Source organism: Helicoverpa zea, chromosome 21, assembly GCF_022581195.2.
Source record: "Helicoverpa zea isolate HzStark_Cry1AcR chromosome 21, ilHelZeax1.1, whole genome shotgun sequence".
Classification (NCBI taxonomy): domain Eukaryota; kingdom Metazoa; phylum Arthropoda; class Insecta; order Lepidoptera; family Noctuidae; genus Helicoverpa; species Helicoverpa zea.
In genome coordinates this window covers 6674381-6691505 of record NC_061472.1, presented here as the reverse complement: position 1 = coordinate 6691505, position 17125 = coordinate 6674381, and the positions used below count along the sequence as shown (strand labels likewise).

The 17125-nt window shown below is 36.1% G+C and overlaps 2 protein-coding genes across 7 annotated transcripts; one reads left to right on the top strand and one right to left on the bottom strand.

The window, feature by feature from the left end:
• The first annotated feature begins 92 nt into the window (after window positions 1-92).
• LOC124640555 (DNA repair protein RAD51 homolog 3) lies at window positions 93-5417 on the top strand. 3 transcript variants are annotated; one of them, XM_047178354.1, is made up of 8 exons: window positions 114-229; window positions 335-361; window positions 476-606; window positions 894-1000; window positions 1393-1559; window positions 2033-2161; window positions 2596-2793; window positions 5280-5417. In XM_047178354.1, exons 3-8 carry the CDS (start codon window positions 560-562, stop codon window positions 5310-5312), a joined length of 681 nt encoding a protein of 226 aa, XP_047034310.1. In that variant the 5' UTR covers window positions 114-229; window positions 335-361; window positions 476-559; the 3' UTR covers window positions 5313-5417. The 3 variants fall into 3 exon arrangements, with proteins under 3 accessions (XP_047034309.1, XP_047034308.1, XP_047034310.1); XM_047178353.1 differs by lacking the exon at window positions 5280-5417 and adding an exon at window positions 4422-4624 and having other exon boundaries at window positions 93-361; XM_047178352.1 differs by having other exon boundaries at window positions 95-361.
• On the bottom strand, window positions 5323-15524 carry LOC124640554 (annexin B9). 4 transcript variants are annotated; one of them, XM_047178348.1, is made up of 8 exons: window positions 15386-15524; window positions 15079-15121; window positions 13931-14107; window positions 10465-10669; window positions 8891-9120; window positions 8087-8183; window positions 7504-7685; window positions 5323-6571 (listed from the first exon to the last, which is right to left on the bottom strand). In XM_047178348.1, the coding sequence occupies exons 2-8, from the start codon at window positions 15106-15108 to the stop codon at window positions 6521-6523; spliced, it is 972 nt and encodes a 323-aa protein (XP_047034304.1). In that variant the 5' UTR covers window positions 15109-15121; window positions 15386-15524; the 3' UTR covers window positions 5323-6520. The 4 variants fall into 4 exon arrangements, with proteins under 4 accessions (XP_047034304.1, XP_047034305.1, XP_047034306.1 ...); XM_047178349.1 differs by having other exon boundaries at window positions 5323-6116; XM_047178350.1 differs by having other exon boundaries at window positions 5323-5770.
• Window positions 15525-17125: the final 1601 nt, after the last annotated feature.

Here is a 17125-nt window from a genome sequence, read left to right as displayed (position 1 = left end):
CTAGCCAGATTCAGGTGAGTAAGCTGCAAAGTAAGACTGAGTTTTAAAGTCACTTTTCTAGATTGTTTTTCGACGAATTATTATAATGACATTATCAAAATGAAGATTTGGCACAAAGGCTGGAGGGCCATGCCATTAAAAAAAAAAAAAAAAAAATGACATTAACGTATTTGATTTGAGTGACATATTTTCGAAAATTGGGAGGGAAAAGGAAAAGTTTGTTATTGTGGTAAAGTTTAAATTATTTATTTTGTTTCGTGGAAATATTATCGATTAAAAATAAAGTGATATGATTTCTTGTTTCCATTAACAATTCCATATGAAATCGTTCAAGATCCATAACGCAACAGAATTATGGCAGGTAAGTTCTAAAATAAGATATAATTGTTTGTTGTCTATCTAAGTATCTACTTCCTTACTTTACGAGTAATGGGTCGTCCACGAGACTAAAGTTTTCATTATGTATATTTTCCAGAGGGAAACCAGTCTTCCTTCAGTAGCATCTTTCAGTCAGAGTCTAGACAGCATTTTGGGTACCGATGGCTTCCAGCTAGGCAGCATGACAGAATTGCTAGGATTGCCTGGGTCAGGGAAAACACAACTGTGGTATGCTTCTATTTTTTATTATAAATGCATGGGTACTCCATTACAAAACAGGTAGTTTAGTTTAGGCCAGTAAACAATTCCTAGGTTTGCATGAATTCATATAAAAATTTACAAATGTGTTTTGTTTTACACAGGTCTTAAAAATAGTTAATTTAACATAGGCCTCTTAAAGCAATAGTTTACAGGTATCAGGCATTAGTTGAAGCTGGAATTTATAGAATTAAATGTTTTTACAGTACCTATCATTACTATGCATAGTCAAGTTTGTTCTGTTTAATATTTTGCAGTTTACAACTGTGTGCATCGGTGCAGATACCTAAAGACCTAGGTGGACTGGATGCTGAGGCACTTTATGTAGACACTAATACTCACTTCACTTTATCTAGGTTTAGAGGTAAACTGACCACATGTTCATGACCTTAAGATACTACTTAAGCCATAAACTTGCTTTGATCACTCCTAGCTTAATGTGGAAAGTATTATAAAGTTCTACACTGCTAAGTGATTAAATGCTTATTGAAATTAAATAAAATTAAACTAACAAATGATTGCTTGATTTTGCGTGGTTTTAAGAAGTATCCCCTTTAGTAATATCTTTAGTCCACTGATTTTATTTGGTAGGTGGTACAAAAGCTGGTACTTTTTTAAAACCACGTTTTATAATAAGGTGGTATTTCTGCTTCAAATCTTTATAAAAATTGCTATATCAGTCATGCTTTTTCTTGCTCTTTTCTATCCCGCTATGTACCAGAGTACAGTTACTTCTGCAAATACTTTATATTATAGAGATCCTTAGTGCAACCTTACTAAAATGTCAAAGCATACTGGGGAAGCCACTACAAATGACAGAAGATGAAGCATTACGGAAACTCCACTATGTTGATGCGTTTGGTCTGGAGAAATTCTGTACCTTCATGTACAGACTGCCCAAATTTATAGCAGAACATCCTAAGGTAAGCTATTTTTCTCTATTAACCAACTTCCCAAAAAGGAGGAGGTGCTTGAGTTTGTATGTTTTTATAACAGTATAACACAGTCACAAACTTCTGATATAAAGTGCAGTTAATTAACACTGTGTTTACCTAATGGCTTCGCTTAATTACTTAATTATGTTGGAACAATAAAACGAAGCAACAAACAATACAGTAATTACGTTAAGGGAGCTTTCATACTAGTGGATTTTAACGCTCGTGTATAATTTAGCTAAGCGCATGGAATGACTAGATTCCGTTCGGCTAAAAATCGGTCGCGTAGGTCCAAGCATCATCTTTTGAACCTGAGGTTATAATTTTTTTGCAATAACGGCTGTACGATATGTTCTCTCGAAAAAGCTGGGCGGAAAATCCACTAGTGTGAAAGCGCTGTATGTCTAATAGATAAAGAGACTTGCTTCTGTACTTGTAATATCTGATGAATGCTTTTGAAGGTAAAACTGATAGCAATAGACTCAATAGCATATCCATTCAAAGATGGCATCTCAACGAAGCAGAGGACAGGACTGTTATTCAGACAAATGGCTGAGCTGCAGAAAATTGCGATAGAACATCAAATTGCGGTGAGACACTTATTTTTTATCTTTTTATTCCTATCATATAAATAAATTATATGTACAGTTAACAGAGTATATTACACATAAATTCGCGTATTTAAAACTGACAAAAAAAAATGGTTATGGACATAGTCACTTTCAATTTTTAAATAAAAAAAAAAATAACAGTCTGTATGAGACTCAAACTCCACCAAAGCGGAGCGCAGCGGAGATTTTTTAAGACGAACAATATAACTTCGTTATGCAAACATCTCATCTCCGTTCACTCAGGGGTATGCCTGAGCGGAAAAATTCTATCTATTGTTTAAAAACATCTCTCCGCTTTGGTGAAATCAGGGTCTGAATATGTCATACATACGGCGCATGATTTTTAATTTACTTAGGTACTAACAAACTTTACCGTATCGAGAACCACAGTACTTACAAATTCAACATTCCAGGTGGTATTATCAAACGAGATGAGCACCCGAGTGGGTCTATCAGGCGGCGGTATTGTAGGTTCATTAGGCGATGCGTGGGCGCACCGTTGTAATGTACGACTGTTGTTGAGTACCCCTCAAAGATGTGACGATCCTAAACAAAGATTGGCCTTGTTGCTGAAGAGTAATGTTGCTTGTAATGCTGTGGCTAGGTTTCAGGTAAGAATTTATATATATTCAGTTTTAATTTCTGTAGGTATAAGCTCTAATTTCGCCTGTAAGTATTGTCTTTTGTTTAGATAAACTAGCCTCTATCGTAGGGTAAATGTACTATGCGTAGGTACTATCAGTGCGGTGAAAGGATTTTTGGAATCGTTCCAGTAGCTTCATGAATTACTTATCGGACTATTAATGGGTAATTTATGTACATTGGCAGATTCAATGCCTTTAAGAGCCTATCTACAGCATTAAGAGATTTCACTTACGATCCATAGTATCTATAGGTACATATGTAGTATGAGTATAAATACGCGAATGCATCAGCAAATGCGAATTGTTGTTGCAGTCAAAAATATATACATTTATGACTAGATTTTTTCCTGTAAGTAAAACGTTTACCTATATTGATTCTGTTGCTTACAAAATTAAAGTGGAATACTGAGTAACAGGAAATATGAGGATGAAGTCATTTACACGTGTAAGAGATACAAACCAAATTATTTTTAGTCCATAGACACAGTTACGCTTAGTATCCAAACTTTTTAGCCTAACACTATGCAGATGTTTACAATATATCTGCGAACGATTTTTTTTTGCAAATAATCTTTTGAACGTTGGACTCGTAATAAATATTTATAAGAATAAGCTATCGCTTTCAATGTTAAAGTTTTAATTTATTTTCGTGTTACACGTGGAAGCATCTTGGTATTTATAGTAGCGTTCCAGCGGAGTTGAATCATGCCGCAGTGTTTTTCACTTTTTTTAGAGTAGTATAAATAGTTTATTGCCTTTAGCGTATCTCCCACATAACTGTAGAAAACGGAGCACCTGTATTTTACTTTTGGCACCCGACATTTTTGGTACCTGGATTTGACCAGATTGGAGTCAATTCGTATATTTTTCAAACAATATTATCCCTATGTGTCTGCTCGTTGGGGAAAGCAGTCAGAGGATTATTTGTGTATTACAATGAAAGATCAGATCAATCACTCCATTTTTGATGAAGGCTCACTTACCAAAAATTTCCTTGGGTAATTTATGGAGATAGCAATATTATATTATTTTCGGAAAAGTTTGACCCAAATATTTACTACGTAATCGAAAATCAATATTTGATGTAGGCATTATCATTGATGAGAGTTTTGGAGCGGCGCCAATGTAAACAGGGCTTTCCTGGTAATGGCCAACGCACTAGGGTAGACTGGGTACGGTTGAAACGGTGGACGGTTGAAACAGAGTGAATATCTCGTGAATAGTGCATGATTGAGGGGTACAAGGGGAGTTCGAAGCAGGCGACAAATTGAAACTTGAATTTTAGTATTGCGTCGCTCTTCGGGCGCTGGGTTTGTCTGTAGGAGGGCCCATTATGTTTGTTGACGGAAAAGTAAGTATTTTTGTACCTGCATTATTGCAATTATTAAGATTTCGTTTATACTTAGACGACTGAGAGTTTTGTTACAGTTGAATTGAAGTTTGTACAATATTGTAGTATGATAAGTTTTTATTTTAATTTACTATCATTCTTAGTATGAACCGTTTTATACCAAGATAGGGGGATGGGGACAATTGAAACATTTTTTGTGGGTACAGTTGAAACAGTTTATTAATTAAACTTTATTGTTTTTCAGGGGTACTCCAAATAAAGACTACGAAAGGTCGAACCGACTTATCAACGTATAAACAAGCTTATGAAGATGTGAAAGCAAGCCCTTCGTTGAGACTAGTGGCAGAAAAAAATAGACTGAACCACTGTTACCTATTCCTTGTTGTTATAGTTATAGTTAAAAGTGTTGACAGGTCAGAAATATAATAGCACGTTTGCTTGGTAACTATATTTTTTTAAATATCACTACCAACATCTTATTATTATTTAGTTTCACTTGTACGTAATATAAAACTTTGAAAGCTGCTTCAATATAATGTTAGATTATAGATATAGCTTAAAATATAAATATTACTTAATAAAAATATTTGTCATAGTCAAATGTGCCTTAACCGTTCGAAAAATATTAAAAGATTAATAAAACGTGTATTTTGTATTACTTGCATGTGTTTCAATTGACCCCAGACACTGTTTCAACCGACCCTGGCATGGGGACGGTTGAAACAAATTACTGACTTTTTGAAATTTTACTTTGAGCAGAAAATACTATACATTGATCTTAAATAACATTGCCCTATAGTAGACAGATAGGTCTTTCATTTCGTATATTTTCGACATCGCTCGCTTGACAAATCTCGATGCTATGCATGATAAATGCTAAAATGTTTCAACCGTACCCAGTCTACCCTACTTGACTGCTTGCCAAATTCGCCTCGTATGCGTATAAAAACTGTGTTGAAAATATTCTAGCAAGAATATGGTAGATATAACCCCTGGCTATGCAAGTCATTTTTATAAGCTTATGAAAGTAGATTTTACTGTCTCATCGAAGTGTGTATTAATTATTCGGTATTTCTAAGTAGGTATTGATTTATTTTTCCAGATAACGGGAGAGGGAATCAGGGATGTGGAATAAAACACGGAAGAACATACATAGTAGTTTAATTAATTATTAAATGTAAATATGTGTATATTGTAAACGAAACTACAGCACCAATAAATATCTCATTTTTCACAAAAATATCAAGCTTTAATTTCTATAACATCTCAACAGTTATACAATGTATAGGCAGTATTAAGTAGTAATGGAACTTTACGGAACTGTATCCAGTAGGATTTCATCGCGATGTATTATGCGTTCACTTTGTTACGACACTAGAGTGAGTAACACGCGTTTGTAGTCGCCTTTCGTATCGTCCTGCAAATCATTACATTGTACTTTGTAACGTTAGCTCAGTTTATACAAAACAGCATGCCAAGCCATACAGTTACTTGTATAAAAAATAATAACTTTAATAAAAAAATATAATTCATTCTGCAGGATTAAGCACAAAGTGTGACTAGCACATTTCCGAAGTCACTCGATAGGTCATCCTGGAAAGAATATTTAGATAAATCTACCGCTTGCACAGTTTGCTAAAATACAAAAGAAACTGGCCCATTACTTATGATTGTAGTTTCACGTTATTCGAAAGTGTATCACAAAATATCTTACGAAGATATCTATAAATAATAAAATAAATGTCTTTAAAATGCAACGAGGTTTATTGTACTCGGTCGATTATATGCTGACACGCGTGTCGTGATTAGAATAAAACTTCACACTGCAGCATTGTCACACATATGGCGCTCGTAATACTGAGTGTTATATGTAAGCATTGGTGAGGCTTTAGTAACACATTGTCGACAGGAGTTCACCGAGCGGACCTCCTAAGTCCTCCTGAAAAATTGTAACATCTACTTGTAAAACTAGGTCAAAGGGACACGCACAGGCGAACGTGTTCCGCTACCCTCATGCATAACACGACACGAAGCGGTTAGCTACAGTGCAAAGAATTACATGACAGTGAGTAAGGCTAATAGGAAGCAAAATATACAGATCTTTTTAAGTGTATACCCGTCGCGGATAACCTAAAGACGTGGCACACTGAAGACGAAACTGACCGTTAGTGGAGATGGCAATGTGACCTTAAGTGTTGTTGAGAGTGCCGATCGGTAAAGTCCTCAGTGTACCGTAACCCTAACAGATCACTTAGTAACCTAACAAAATTGACACAGACAAACTTATACAGAACTAGGTGGTAATCGCAGTCTGGAGACACCTTGAGAGGCCACATTCTCAATCTATTCAACAAGAGTCAACAGAGCCTTCTTGTAATCTCCGGAAGTGTCATCCTGTAATCAAAATGGGCCACTATTCTAAATGTCTGTCATTCCTCAGACACATTCAAATTCATTTTAACACGTTTGTAATGAAAACATTGTTAGCAGAAACATAAACACAAATCGAAAACAAAACTCGCAAATAAAAAACAATGTGTTGTTTAACTGATCGTCTTTGAAATAAATAGAATAAATAGATCTGTATAGTCTGGTTATAATAATGATGTTTTTTTTTAGTTATTAATGGAACACACATTCTATAATAGTATCGAGATGATTTCTAGTGGCTCTACGCGTTATTCACCCCACATGCGCGTTGAGAAGTATTCAGTTATTAAAGCTTAGACGTGTCGAAATATACTTCACAATTCATAATGTATGGGTCAGTTTCTTAAAGTATAGAATACCACAAAAATATCATGCTATTAGTTTGAATATAAATAATTTTTATAATACAAATTATGGCCATGGTTATGTTAGTGATTGTTACAGTTGCTTTTCACAGGGTGGAGTGGATGTTATATGATGTAGTGATTAGCAACATTAATTTATGAGTGGTTAATATTAATATGGATTTTCTAATATTGAATAAACATTTGTTAGATGGAAAAAATGTTATATGGGGATATATACAGAGAAAACAAAATTGAAGCCACTAAATCATCAAACAAAAATTTAAATAATGAAAGTAAATTAACATTGACTCTAAATTTCACGACAGCAAAATATCTCAGAGCATCCTGTTCAATTGACTAGTGTTAATAGCCATGTCTGATTTCGAGGTCATATGTCTTAAAAAGAGATCTCCAAAAAGACATTAATTGAAGTCAATTGAAGAGGATAAATGTGGTGAACAAACCATAAAAATCCCAAATGATTTGATGCGTTTAAGTAATTCCCAAAACTCTTTTGAAAATGTAAGCGGATTTGGAGGAATAACTTACGGCAATCCAGCTCTCCAAGGACTTTCCGTATTTGTCAAGGAAAGCTTGCTTGATGTCACCGAGGTCGATTTCTGAACGGCTGACGATGATTCTGATGAGGGTCTTGTCGTTGGTTCCCAGTCCCTTCATGGAGTAGTACAGGCGCTCAGCAAAGAAGCCTACCTTGCTCTTAACGCACTTGACTAGAAAGTAATAACGATGGAGTTGGATTAATATGGCAGCAAACTTTGACCTAATCATTCCACAAAATTGACCATCGGAAGACCCTTAAGACCTTTTTTTTCTTAAATGTAAGTCGTAAGGGGGGCCAAAGAACGGTACTTAGAGATTGTCATTGTATATCAGTATCAAATTCGGAATTGTACTACATTGTCAGTAATACGGGTAATTCCGCTGTACCAACAAAAAGTTGACTGACTGAGCAAGGTTACATCACTCACTTCCTCTTGCATGACCTTGCCTGTTGTTTAGAGGTGAGTAATTGAATCTTTTGCTAGTTTTTTGTGTACTAGTTTTGCGGTTATATTGTACTTGTTTTATGTATTTTAAGGGAGGTAATCAGCTGTGTTCATGACAAACTTACCGATAGCAAGCATGCCTTTCTCGATGCTTCCAGAGAATTCTTTCTTGATGGTCTCTTCGATGTCCTTGCCCGTCATCTGCTCGTATTCAGCGAAGATCTGGAACGTATCAGACAATTAGACGATTGCGTCAAATGAATCTTGACTAATTTATGTGTTTGCAGTCTGCAGCCTCAATTGAACCGTGCTATCTAGATTTATGAGTATGAGTCATGAAAAACTTTTTGTGCCTATTCCGAACACTGATGGTTATGCACAGATATCAGGTCTACAAAAAAACATGTTGCTATACAACGTTACAACTTTAGATTTAGGTATCGTCAACTAAAACGGGTTTACTCTTGGCATTTCGGCGGAGCTCGCCGTAAAAATAAAAGCTTACCTACACCATAAGTAGCTATGGAATACTCGTGTCACCTTGATAAATATTTTTAGCTGCTCTGTTCAAACAACTAGATACACGTGCAGAGAAATTAAAAATTATCATTTTTGTAATAATTAACATAGCGTAACATCTGCTAGACTGTCATACTACATGCTTGAATAATGCATTTACCTATAACAAACTTGTGTGATGCAAATCAACTTTTTTGTAAAATTAGCATTTCAATTGCATGTAATGAAGCGAGAAACAGAATTTAGAATTGCAATATTCATTTTACAAGCGTTTCTAAATGAGGTTAATTAGCACGAATCAATGTTCGGAGAGTGATTTCCTTTGAAGTCAAGAATTTTCAGTCTAGCCACAAGCTGAAGAAAACTGAGAGGCTATGAGCTCGGTCTTTAAAAATACATGTTTTATTTACCTGTCTAAGCTGCTGGTAAGAGCGTGTGATAAGGATGGAGTTGAAGACAGACTCGTCAGTGCCCCACTGTCCCTCGCCGGCAGACGCGAGAGCCTCAGCATCGGCCTTGGCCGCTCCCTCATCGATGCCCTGGTTCTCATCACGGTTGGCCATGCAGAGAGACACGCACAGCCTCTTGAAGTGGCCAGATGTGTCGCCCTTCAGGTCCGACTCCAAGCTCTTGTTGTACACTGTTGAAGAGAATTATAGCTGTTTAACTATGCCCTAGTAGGTCTCAAAGTCGAGAGTTTTCCACATAGGGATTACATTTTTTTAAGGAGAACGTATTAAAAACCTCCTATCCAGTTTTCGAGGTAGGTACTGCTGAGAAATAAGTAAAGCCATCCCATTATTTTTGTTGATCAATACGATCCAGATATTGCCTAGCAGCTGGCAGTTTTTGTGACAATTTGATAATATTTTATTTGAATACGGGAAACTACAATTAATTAGCGTAAATAACGGACATAGAAACATAGAAATTCTAAAACACAACAAAATTCATTAAATTATTATCTGAGTTCGTTATAATTCTGCCTACTAATAGGTAATTAATGAAATAATGTTTGTTACATTAATATTTTCCTGTGTGTCGGTTGTTGGCACCCAGTTTAATATTCTTTGGCGAGACTGTCACGAATGCTGACGTCATAGAGTATCCTTTGCGTGTCCTAGTGCCTCATGGCCAACTCCTTATAGATATTTGAAATGCAAACGAAGACGACTGTGTTTGCTTCTAACTTATTTATAGCTAATATGTACTCAGGTACACTTAAAATATTTCATTCAGTTTATGATCCATGAAAATAAAACTTGTTAAAATATCATTATCTTGAATTAAAGCCGACCTTCGTGCGGTCTCTGTAATGTCATACAGGTTTCCCTCATTACACAAGAACAACTCGGTTATGACTCGTTTTCTGTTATTTCATAAGATTGTATCGCTTTGAAGTTCTCTTGACGGCTATTTCCTGCGTAGTTTACAAGAGGTTGTAATTTTTTATGGCTTAGTTGTAAAATTCTCTCTTTAATTCATAACAGATTTAAACTTCGTTGAGATCGAAACTAACCGCTGGTTAGTACTATTTATCTAGTGGTCTATTCAAGATAATCGAACTGCTCCCTTTTTATTAGGAGTAGTCCGAAATGTCAATAGAATTAAGGTCGAGGGTATTAGGCTCGGGCTTAATTGCTTTGGCTAAAGGTGGGCGTGTGTTTTATGGGCGTATGGCCCCTCAACCTTTTAAGAAAATGGGGTAGTTTTATCTAGACATGGTCGATAATTGTTCTAGATTATATCCGTCTTACCACAAAAACTTTTAAACGTCAGTTTAAGACTTGTCTAAAAAAATGTCAGATTATGACGTTGACATATGGTTCATTTTGCAGCCACAATTTTTTTAGACAAGTGTAAAACAGACGTTTAAGTTTTTGTAGTAAGGCCATATATATCCAGCTTTCCCATTTGGGTTACCTCCCAATGTAACTGAATGAGTACCAGTATTAGCATTCTTCTTTCTTAATTTACGACTTACATTGCTCGTAGAAAGCAGAGATGGTACGGATGCCATAGTTGGAGAGTGTGCAGAGGATCTCAATGATGGCTTCCTCATCAGTACCAAGCCCCGCGACGGCGTCATGCAGTTCTTTTGCGTAGAAGTGGGGGAGGGGAGTCATGAGCGCCACGATCACATTCTCCAAGTTTCCGCTCAGCTCGCTCTTCAGCTCGGAGATTAAGTCCTAAAACAAAAAAAAATCGTTAGTTATTGGCTTCTACAATAGACTAGGTAGAGGAAAAACAAAATATAACAGGAGTTAGTAATGCACCTAAGTATATATCAGTACCTAATATTAAACGATGACTCAAAACTTTAACAGCTAAATGAGGTCTCGGAAACAACTATTAGACATATATCAATGAAACCTACATGTGCTGGCCGATTAGCCCCTATCCTCCTAGTTTGAACAACCACTACAACCAAAGAGTCCACTTGTCGATTCAATTTAAAGGACAAACAACAAAAAGTCCCGTAGGTAATCATTCAATCAGTTAGTCAGAACCGTTCACCTGCGGCCACCGGCATATCAAACTCGATCACACGACATTGACTCGCCTCCATTTTACATGCAACATTTTATGTGCCAATGAAGCCGAGTCCAATTGGTAATCGTAAAACAATATTGATTGTTATTAGTACGGTACTAAAGCGATCTAGAATTTATGGAACTAGAAATATAGATGCAGTTATAAAAGATTGACTGTTTCGCGTCCCGGGGAAACTTCTGCCGTACCCAGACAAAATATACCGAACGTTACGAGGGTACAGTCTAGCTTTCCATCAGTGAAAAAAAAATCTAATCCGTTCAGTATTTTAGGTTAGTTTACTTGGAGCCTTTGCTCCAAAATAACTGAACTGATACAAACAAACGATAAAAGGTTTCCTCTTTGTTATAGTATTAGTATAGAGATACACCGCTATCCCTTTTTCCTTGATTACTGACTTGTAATATGGTCACGCCTGAGTCTCGTTATCAAGGTGTTGACTCAATACTCAATGGTTCAGCAATTCTGAACACTGATTGGCGGTAACAACGCCAAGAAAATGAGGAAAAAGGAATTTTTGAACAATGAGTAATTGTCAGCCATTGTTTGCTAGTTTTAGCTGTGTTGGCTAATCGCGTTGACGAGGCGCTGCACATTACGAGGCAATCTTTATGTCAGTCATGCATAATATTACGCCCACGTTTTGGTACACATAGATACATACTATTCTAAAATTGAGGAAAAATTTCAAGCACGATTTTTCAAATTCTAGCTAAACTTACGCTAGCAAAGTCCTTTTGATTTCTTAGGACTCCAAAAATAAAGTTCAGCGTTGCTAGATTTCGAAGCAAACGGCAATTTTGAATAGTGTTTCGTGTTCCTCTCAATATATATTTGACTATTTATTAGGTTAAAAGGTGACGATTTGGCTGTAGATTTTGTTATATCTGCGTTGAAAACGTGTCAATATCATGGTAAAAAGTTAATGTACACATCACATGTGTAATCCATTAAATGTGGCTAAACGCGTGCATAAAGCCATTTAGTTGATTAAAATTCTAGCTAGACGCCATATCACCCAGCTAAAATTATACAAAACATGACATAATAACAGATGGCAAACATACCTATATGATTAGATAGGAAAATGCAAACAAAACTGTAGATAGGAGATATAAACATCATTCATATTGCATGTAATACTTTATCTTTCATGCACGATTCCATACTATGTATGTAATATTACGTACAAATAAGTAAAGCGTATATCAGCAAGATATTGTCGTTAAAACAAAAACAGTCTACGTAGTTCTCCCAGTAAACCTAAGTAAGTACCTAAGTTTAGCGGTAGATAATAACATAACGTATTGTATCTGCGAAACTATCTAAGTAATTAAACTATCTATGTAATTCACTTATTGATAGATCGGTGTCCGCAAAAAGCTGTTAACACCATTAATACCCTCGTTAAATGAATCACAATAAAAGCGAAACTAGAAATAACGATTATTGCTCTAATGTCAATGCAACTACAAGAATCATGATCATGAATCAACGATGACTAAGAACGGAAGGCTGATGGCGAGGCCAGTCAACAGTCGAACCATTTACAAGGAGCCAGACATCAAGGCTTCGTGAGGCCTAAAATTCAAAATATAACAATGATAATTAACGTAATTACGAATGACGTAATTTACCGTGGGATAATTTGTTTATCACTTGTTCCTAGGCCCGTGTTTTTTAAGCGATAGTGAAGAATAAATAACTGGTTGCAAAGTAATTCATGAGTTCTTTTATCGTGTCATAACAAGTGGACTTTATAATTAAATTGTTTACTTTTTCTTATTAAAAGTAGAGGGCCATTCTGTGCTGATAATATTTTAATCGAGCTTGGGTACTTATTTCAAAGAATCGATGACACATAACAACTTTTTCATTTAGTCACATCACTAGACAGTGCAGAAAGGTCATTTGAAATGATGATTCGTGTGACTAATTGTACTCTGAGAAATGAGTGAAGAACGTGTTTACAATCCACTCGTAAAATTCCTGTTACTTGCAATTTTTACCGCTTTCTATTTTATTCGCTTGTATATCTATGTAAAAGCCAAAGAAAGAACTAGCTGTAATAGTTCTACACATTTTCATGCAGATTCAAAATACCGTTGGAATCAGCGTCCTATAATCAATTTTTCGATAGATGTAGTAGGTAAACAGTCTTAGGTACCGTTTCATTGATTCATCGATATATTATACATATTGCATATCTTAAATCGAATTAGATTCCGATTTACAACAGGCATTGATTATATGGTCCATTGCTGCTGTTCAGCAGATATTTTCTGATTGACGTTTAACTATGATATACCTAGTACCCCATTATTAATGTGATTTGTCGAGGTTAGATGTTAATCTAAGCACGGACACTATCATGATCATCAGTGAGGTCAAGACCGTACATCATTGAATGCCGAAAGCAGAAGTTGAATGATGAAAGAATCATACACCAATTGACTAAACAGGTCTAGTTAGAAACTCGGATCTTTCTTCAAAACGCTACTTTGGTCCAAACTCATCAACCTACATTTTAAACCGACTTCGCAAAAAGGAGGAGGTTCTCAATTCGGATGATTTTCATGATCAAATATGAAATGTTTTGATGCGGTAATGCTAGCTATGTGCTCGAATTTAAATGAGAACGACCTTGATCTTTGTAAGTGTTTTTTCTCAAGGCAAGCCGAAGAAACATCTGCCTCATTTCTCACCTAAACACAAATATTATAAGAATAAAGTTTATTGATAACTAGCGTGCGCTCTGGCTTCGCACGGGATAACAGTATTTCCCCAAAACCTTCCTCTTTAACCACTCTATCTATTAAAAAGATTTAAGCGTATACAAAGGAACATAGAGACAGAAAAAGCGACTATGTTTTATACTATTTAGTGATTTAGCTTACCTTGCCATAGTTGGTCTTGAAAGTCTCGGCGATTTCCAAACGCTGGACGATACCACGTCTGCAGAGGACATCGATGATGGCTTTCTCATCGGTGCCGATTCCTTTCATCGCCTTGCGAAGAGTCTCGGCGTCCGCAGCAGGCTCGAAGGGCTCCGCTGGGTACACCGTGGGGGTGCACTGTGGGGAGGAACAGACGTTAATGATGTAGAAACAGGTCCTGTATGGCTGGAAGGGGTATATTGGGCTTTGACAGCAGACAAGCGCAATCTTGAGTCTTGTCGTTACAAGAGGTCCTGTACTTTCTTATTAAATTTCAGGACTAGTCGCCCATCAATAGTAGGTGTTCTGGTTACCCCAAAATGTTGAAGATCAAAAAAAAGTTTAAAGTTCCGGGTCTACCTACATGTCAGTTAAACTGTTCAATTGACAGGTTAAACACGAAACAAAACAAATCCGCCCTTTGATGACCATCTTACGAGATGACAGCATGATGCATAGCTGAATCAGAAGAATTTGGCACTACATCATCGAATTCTTAGGAACCCTCCTTTACTATTCAATGATGAGTAATTCCCTAACTTTAAACTTAGACATCATTTAAAAAATGACGATTTAACATCTCATAGGAGTTGTTTTTTTGCTCCTGTTCTTGTGTTGTTTGTAGAATATTTAAATGCCTTATTATATTAAGCGGTAGAATCATCGGCAATATATTATCATTGAACCGCTAAACAGACGAGAATTACGTCATTAAGTTGGTATCTTTATATACTTATGGAGATTTCCTCCCCGCAGCCAAGTGTGGCCTTGGCACGGTTAGCTTAGTCATGGGGCGGGCAGGGCGTGATTTCTCCGCTCCCCTTACCATAAAAATCTATAGACATTATAGCTATGTAGATATAGATATCTAATTGATTACTTTGGTAGTTTTGGGGGGGAGGGTAGATGAGTTTCGTTACTCGTTTTTTAATATTCTCATGAAACACAAATATTGGTGTTTATGATACATTTTCCTGGCTAACAATTAACGTAACACGAATTATTTTTGCACCTTCTGCCTATTGGTAGCCTCGCTAAGTATGACATCATCCCGTGAGAAATCTATAGAATTATATCCATGTAGGTAGTCAAGTAGGTGGATAACTTACCTTGTAAGGGTAGTACTGTTGTCCACTCATGTTGATTAGTTTCCTGGAGAACAGAAAATAATGTTAAACAGTTGCTTTCACGTAGGTACCTATGCGCTAAAAATAAAACAATTTGCTATCAACGCGGGCCGGCATTTAGCGATTAACAAACATTGCAGCGGCACGACGCCGCCTGCCGGCAAATATCGACCTACACTTTGAATTACTGCAATAAATAGATATTCTTCCACATGAAACTGTTACTACAAAGCTTTCTAACACATTTTTAAAGCTGGCTAGTAGGTAAATGCAGTAAAATAGTACGTACTTTGTTCAGCGACACACCCAAATCACTACAGACCGAATTCCGAAATACGCTCGACTCGAATGAAACTCGGTGAGGTCGGTCGAAGCTGTTTTTGTTCGCCCTCTCGCCTCTCGCTCCGTTCAGAGATTACAAACCTTTGGCTGTACTATGGTTCGTTTCGGAATACAAATATAAAACCACGATTCCACGTGTACCTACGTAGGTAAATAAAAGGATATCTCTTGAAAATAAAATATAAGATTATAGGTATGCGTTATCTGTAAACAATTTGCCTTATCAAAATTATTTATCGGGTAAGTATCAACAATTGTGATGTTGTTCCGTTTTTTTTCAAATAGGTTCCCCTAATTTTTAAACGCTCGTTTCTTAGACCTGGAACTCCACTAGCCTTACAGGAACATTTTTTTTTAGTTTTCAGGTTAGAATTTTCTTTTTATCTACTTTTTACGTCTAGTTTTTTTTTTTTTTGTAAAATGTACCACTTAGGAAATTCCAAATATATTTGTGTAGTTTAATTAGTTTAGTCCAAATCAATACCAAACGTGTCATATTGATTTAAGTATTATTATCTCAGTCTTCAAAACTGATTAATTGAATATTTTCTATCTAATCGCTCACAGTTCGACAGTGACTGGGCAATGCGTCGCATGTAACAAAATGTAATCCAATTTTCATTTCGGATTCTCAGTTATAGGATAAATCGTAACTTTTTAATAATTCCTAATGTAGTTTTTTTAGTGTTTCCCATTTGTAAGCACCCCTGGGCCACGTAAGTTATTCGCTAGCGATGACATCACCGTCGGCTAGCCGCGCCACCGCGGCCGACCGCCGCGTTACCGGCACGGCGGGACTCAGGCTTTCTGCAGAACCTCTATCGTGAAACTAACCACATTACCTTACTGTTAGAATGCTTTAATTTCATTATACACCAGCTAAAATGAGCCTTTAATTACTTCATCCTAATTTTCTTTTCTTAAATCACTTCAAACAGGTGCGATCTTCATTTCTATGCCATAGACAGGGAGATTTCTATGGGTCTTCCCGCTCGAAATTGTGTGGGAAAATTACTGCCGAGCGAGCTTAAAATTACACTGAGTTGATTACTTATGCATTTTATTTAGTTGTATGTATTTGTGTAGGAAGTTACGTGCATAGGTTAATGATCTCACTGACGCTGTAAACAGTCTAGGCGTGTCTGTTTCTTGAAGTAAAAGTTATTCCTTAGACTAGGCCTAGCATGTTGTAATAGGTAGTTGTATACCTAGATATTTAGCCGCAGTTAAAATATGTAATTAAATAAAACAAACAAGTTTATTTTTGTCTGGATATATCTTTTTCTTTATAGATGGGTTTTCCATAGGGCTTTGATAGTGTTCTATCCTGTTAATTAAGTGATATACTCGAAGGTAATAAATTATTTTTGTCCGGACGGGCGGTGGACTCAATAATAAAATTAATTGGTACGTAGGTACAATAACGTCCTATCTTCGGTATTTTATGATTTTGCTAATTAAGTGAAAAGAGACATGGTTTTCCTGCATAAAATAATTATTTACTTATTTATAAATGCATAAAGTGCAAGATAATGCCATGTATGTACCTTCCTATGACATTATTTTCTACCCTCATAAAACCACAGACGAGAAGGAAAAATTTAATAATTTTCCATTCTCATTAACTTATTTATTTATTAGTTTTATTCCTTATTTTTAGATGTATCCTTTAGGTTGGAAAGTGCTG

Bases quoted from the DNA above. Each gene is read 5' to 3' on its own strand.
- LOC124640555 (XM_047178352.1), top strand. From the start codon at position 320: ATGAAATCGTTCAAGATCCATAACGCAACAGAATTATGGCAG. The intron at 607-893 runs GTATGCTTCTAT...AATATTTTGCAG, and splicing joins TCAGGGAAAACACAACTGTG to TTTACAACTGTGTGCATCGG. The intron at 2,162-2,595 runs GTGAGACACTTA...TCAACATTCCAG, and splicing joins CGATAGAACATCAAATTGCG to GTGGTATTATCAAACGAGAT.
- LOC124640554 (XM_047178348.1), bottom strand. From the start codon at position 15,108: ATGAGTGGACAACAGTACTACCCTTACAAG. The intron at 10,670-13,930 runs GTAAGCTAAATC...TTTTTGTTTTAG, and splicing joins TCAAGACCAACTATGGCAAG to GACTTAATCTCCGAGCTGAA. The intron at 8,184-8,890 runs GTAAATAAAACA...GATACGTTCCAG, and splicing joins CTTACCAGCAGCTTAGACAG to ATCTTCGCTGAATACGAGCA.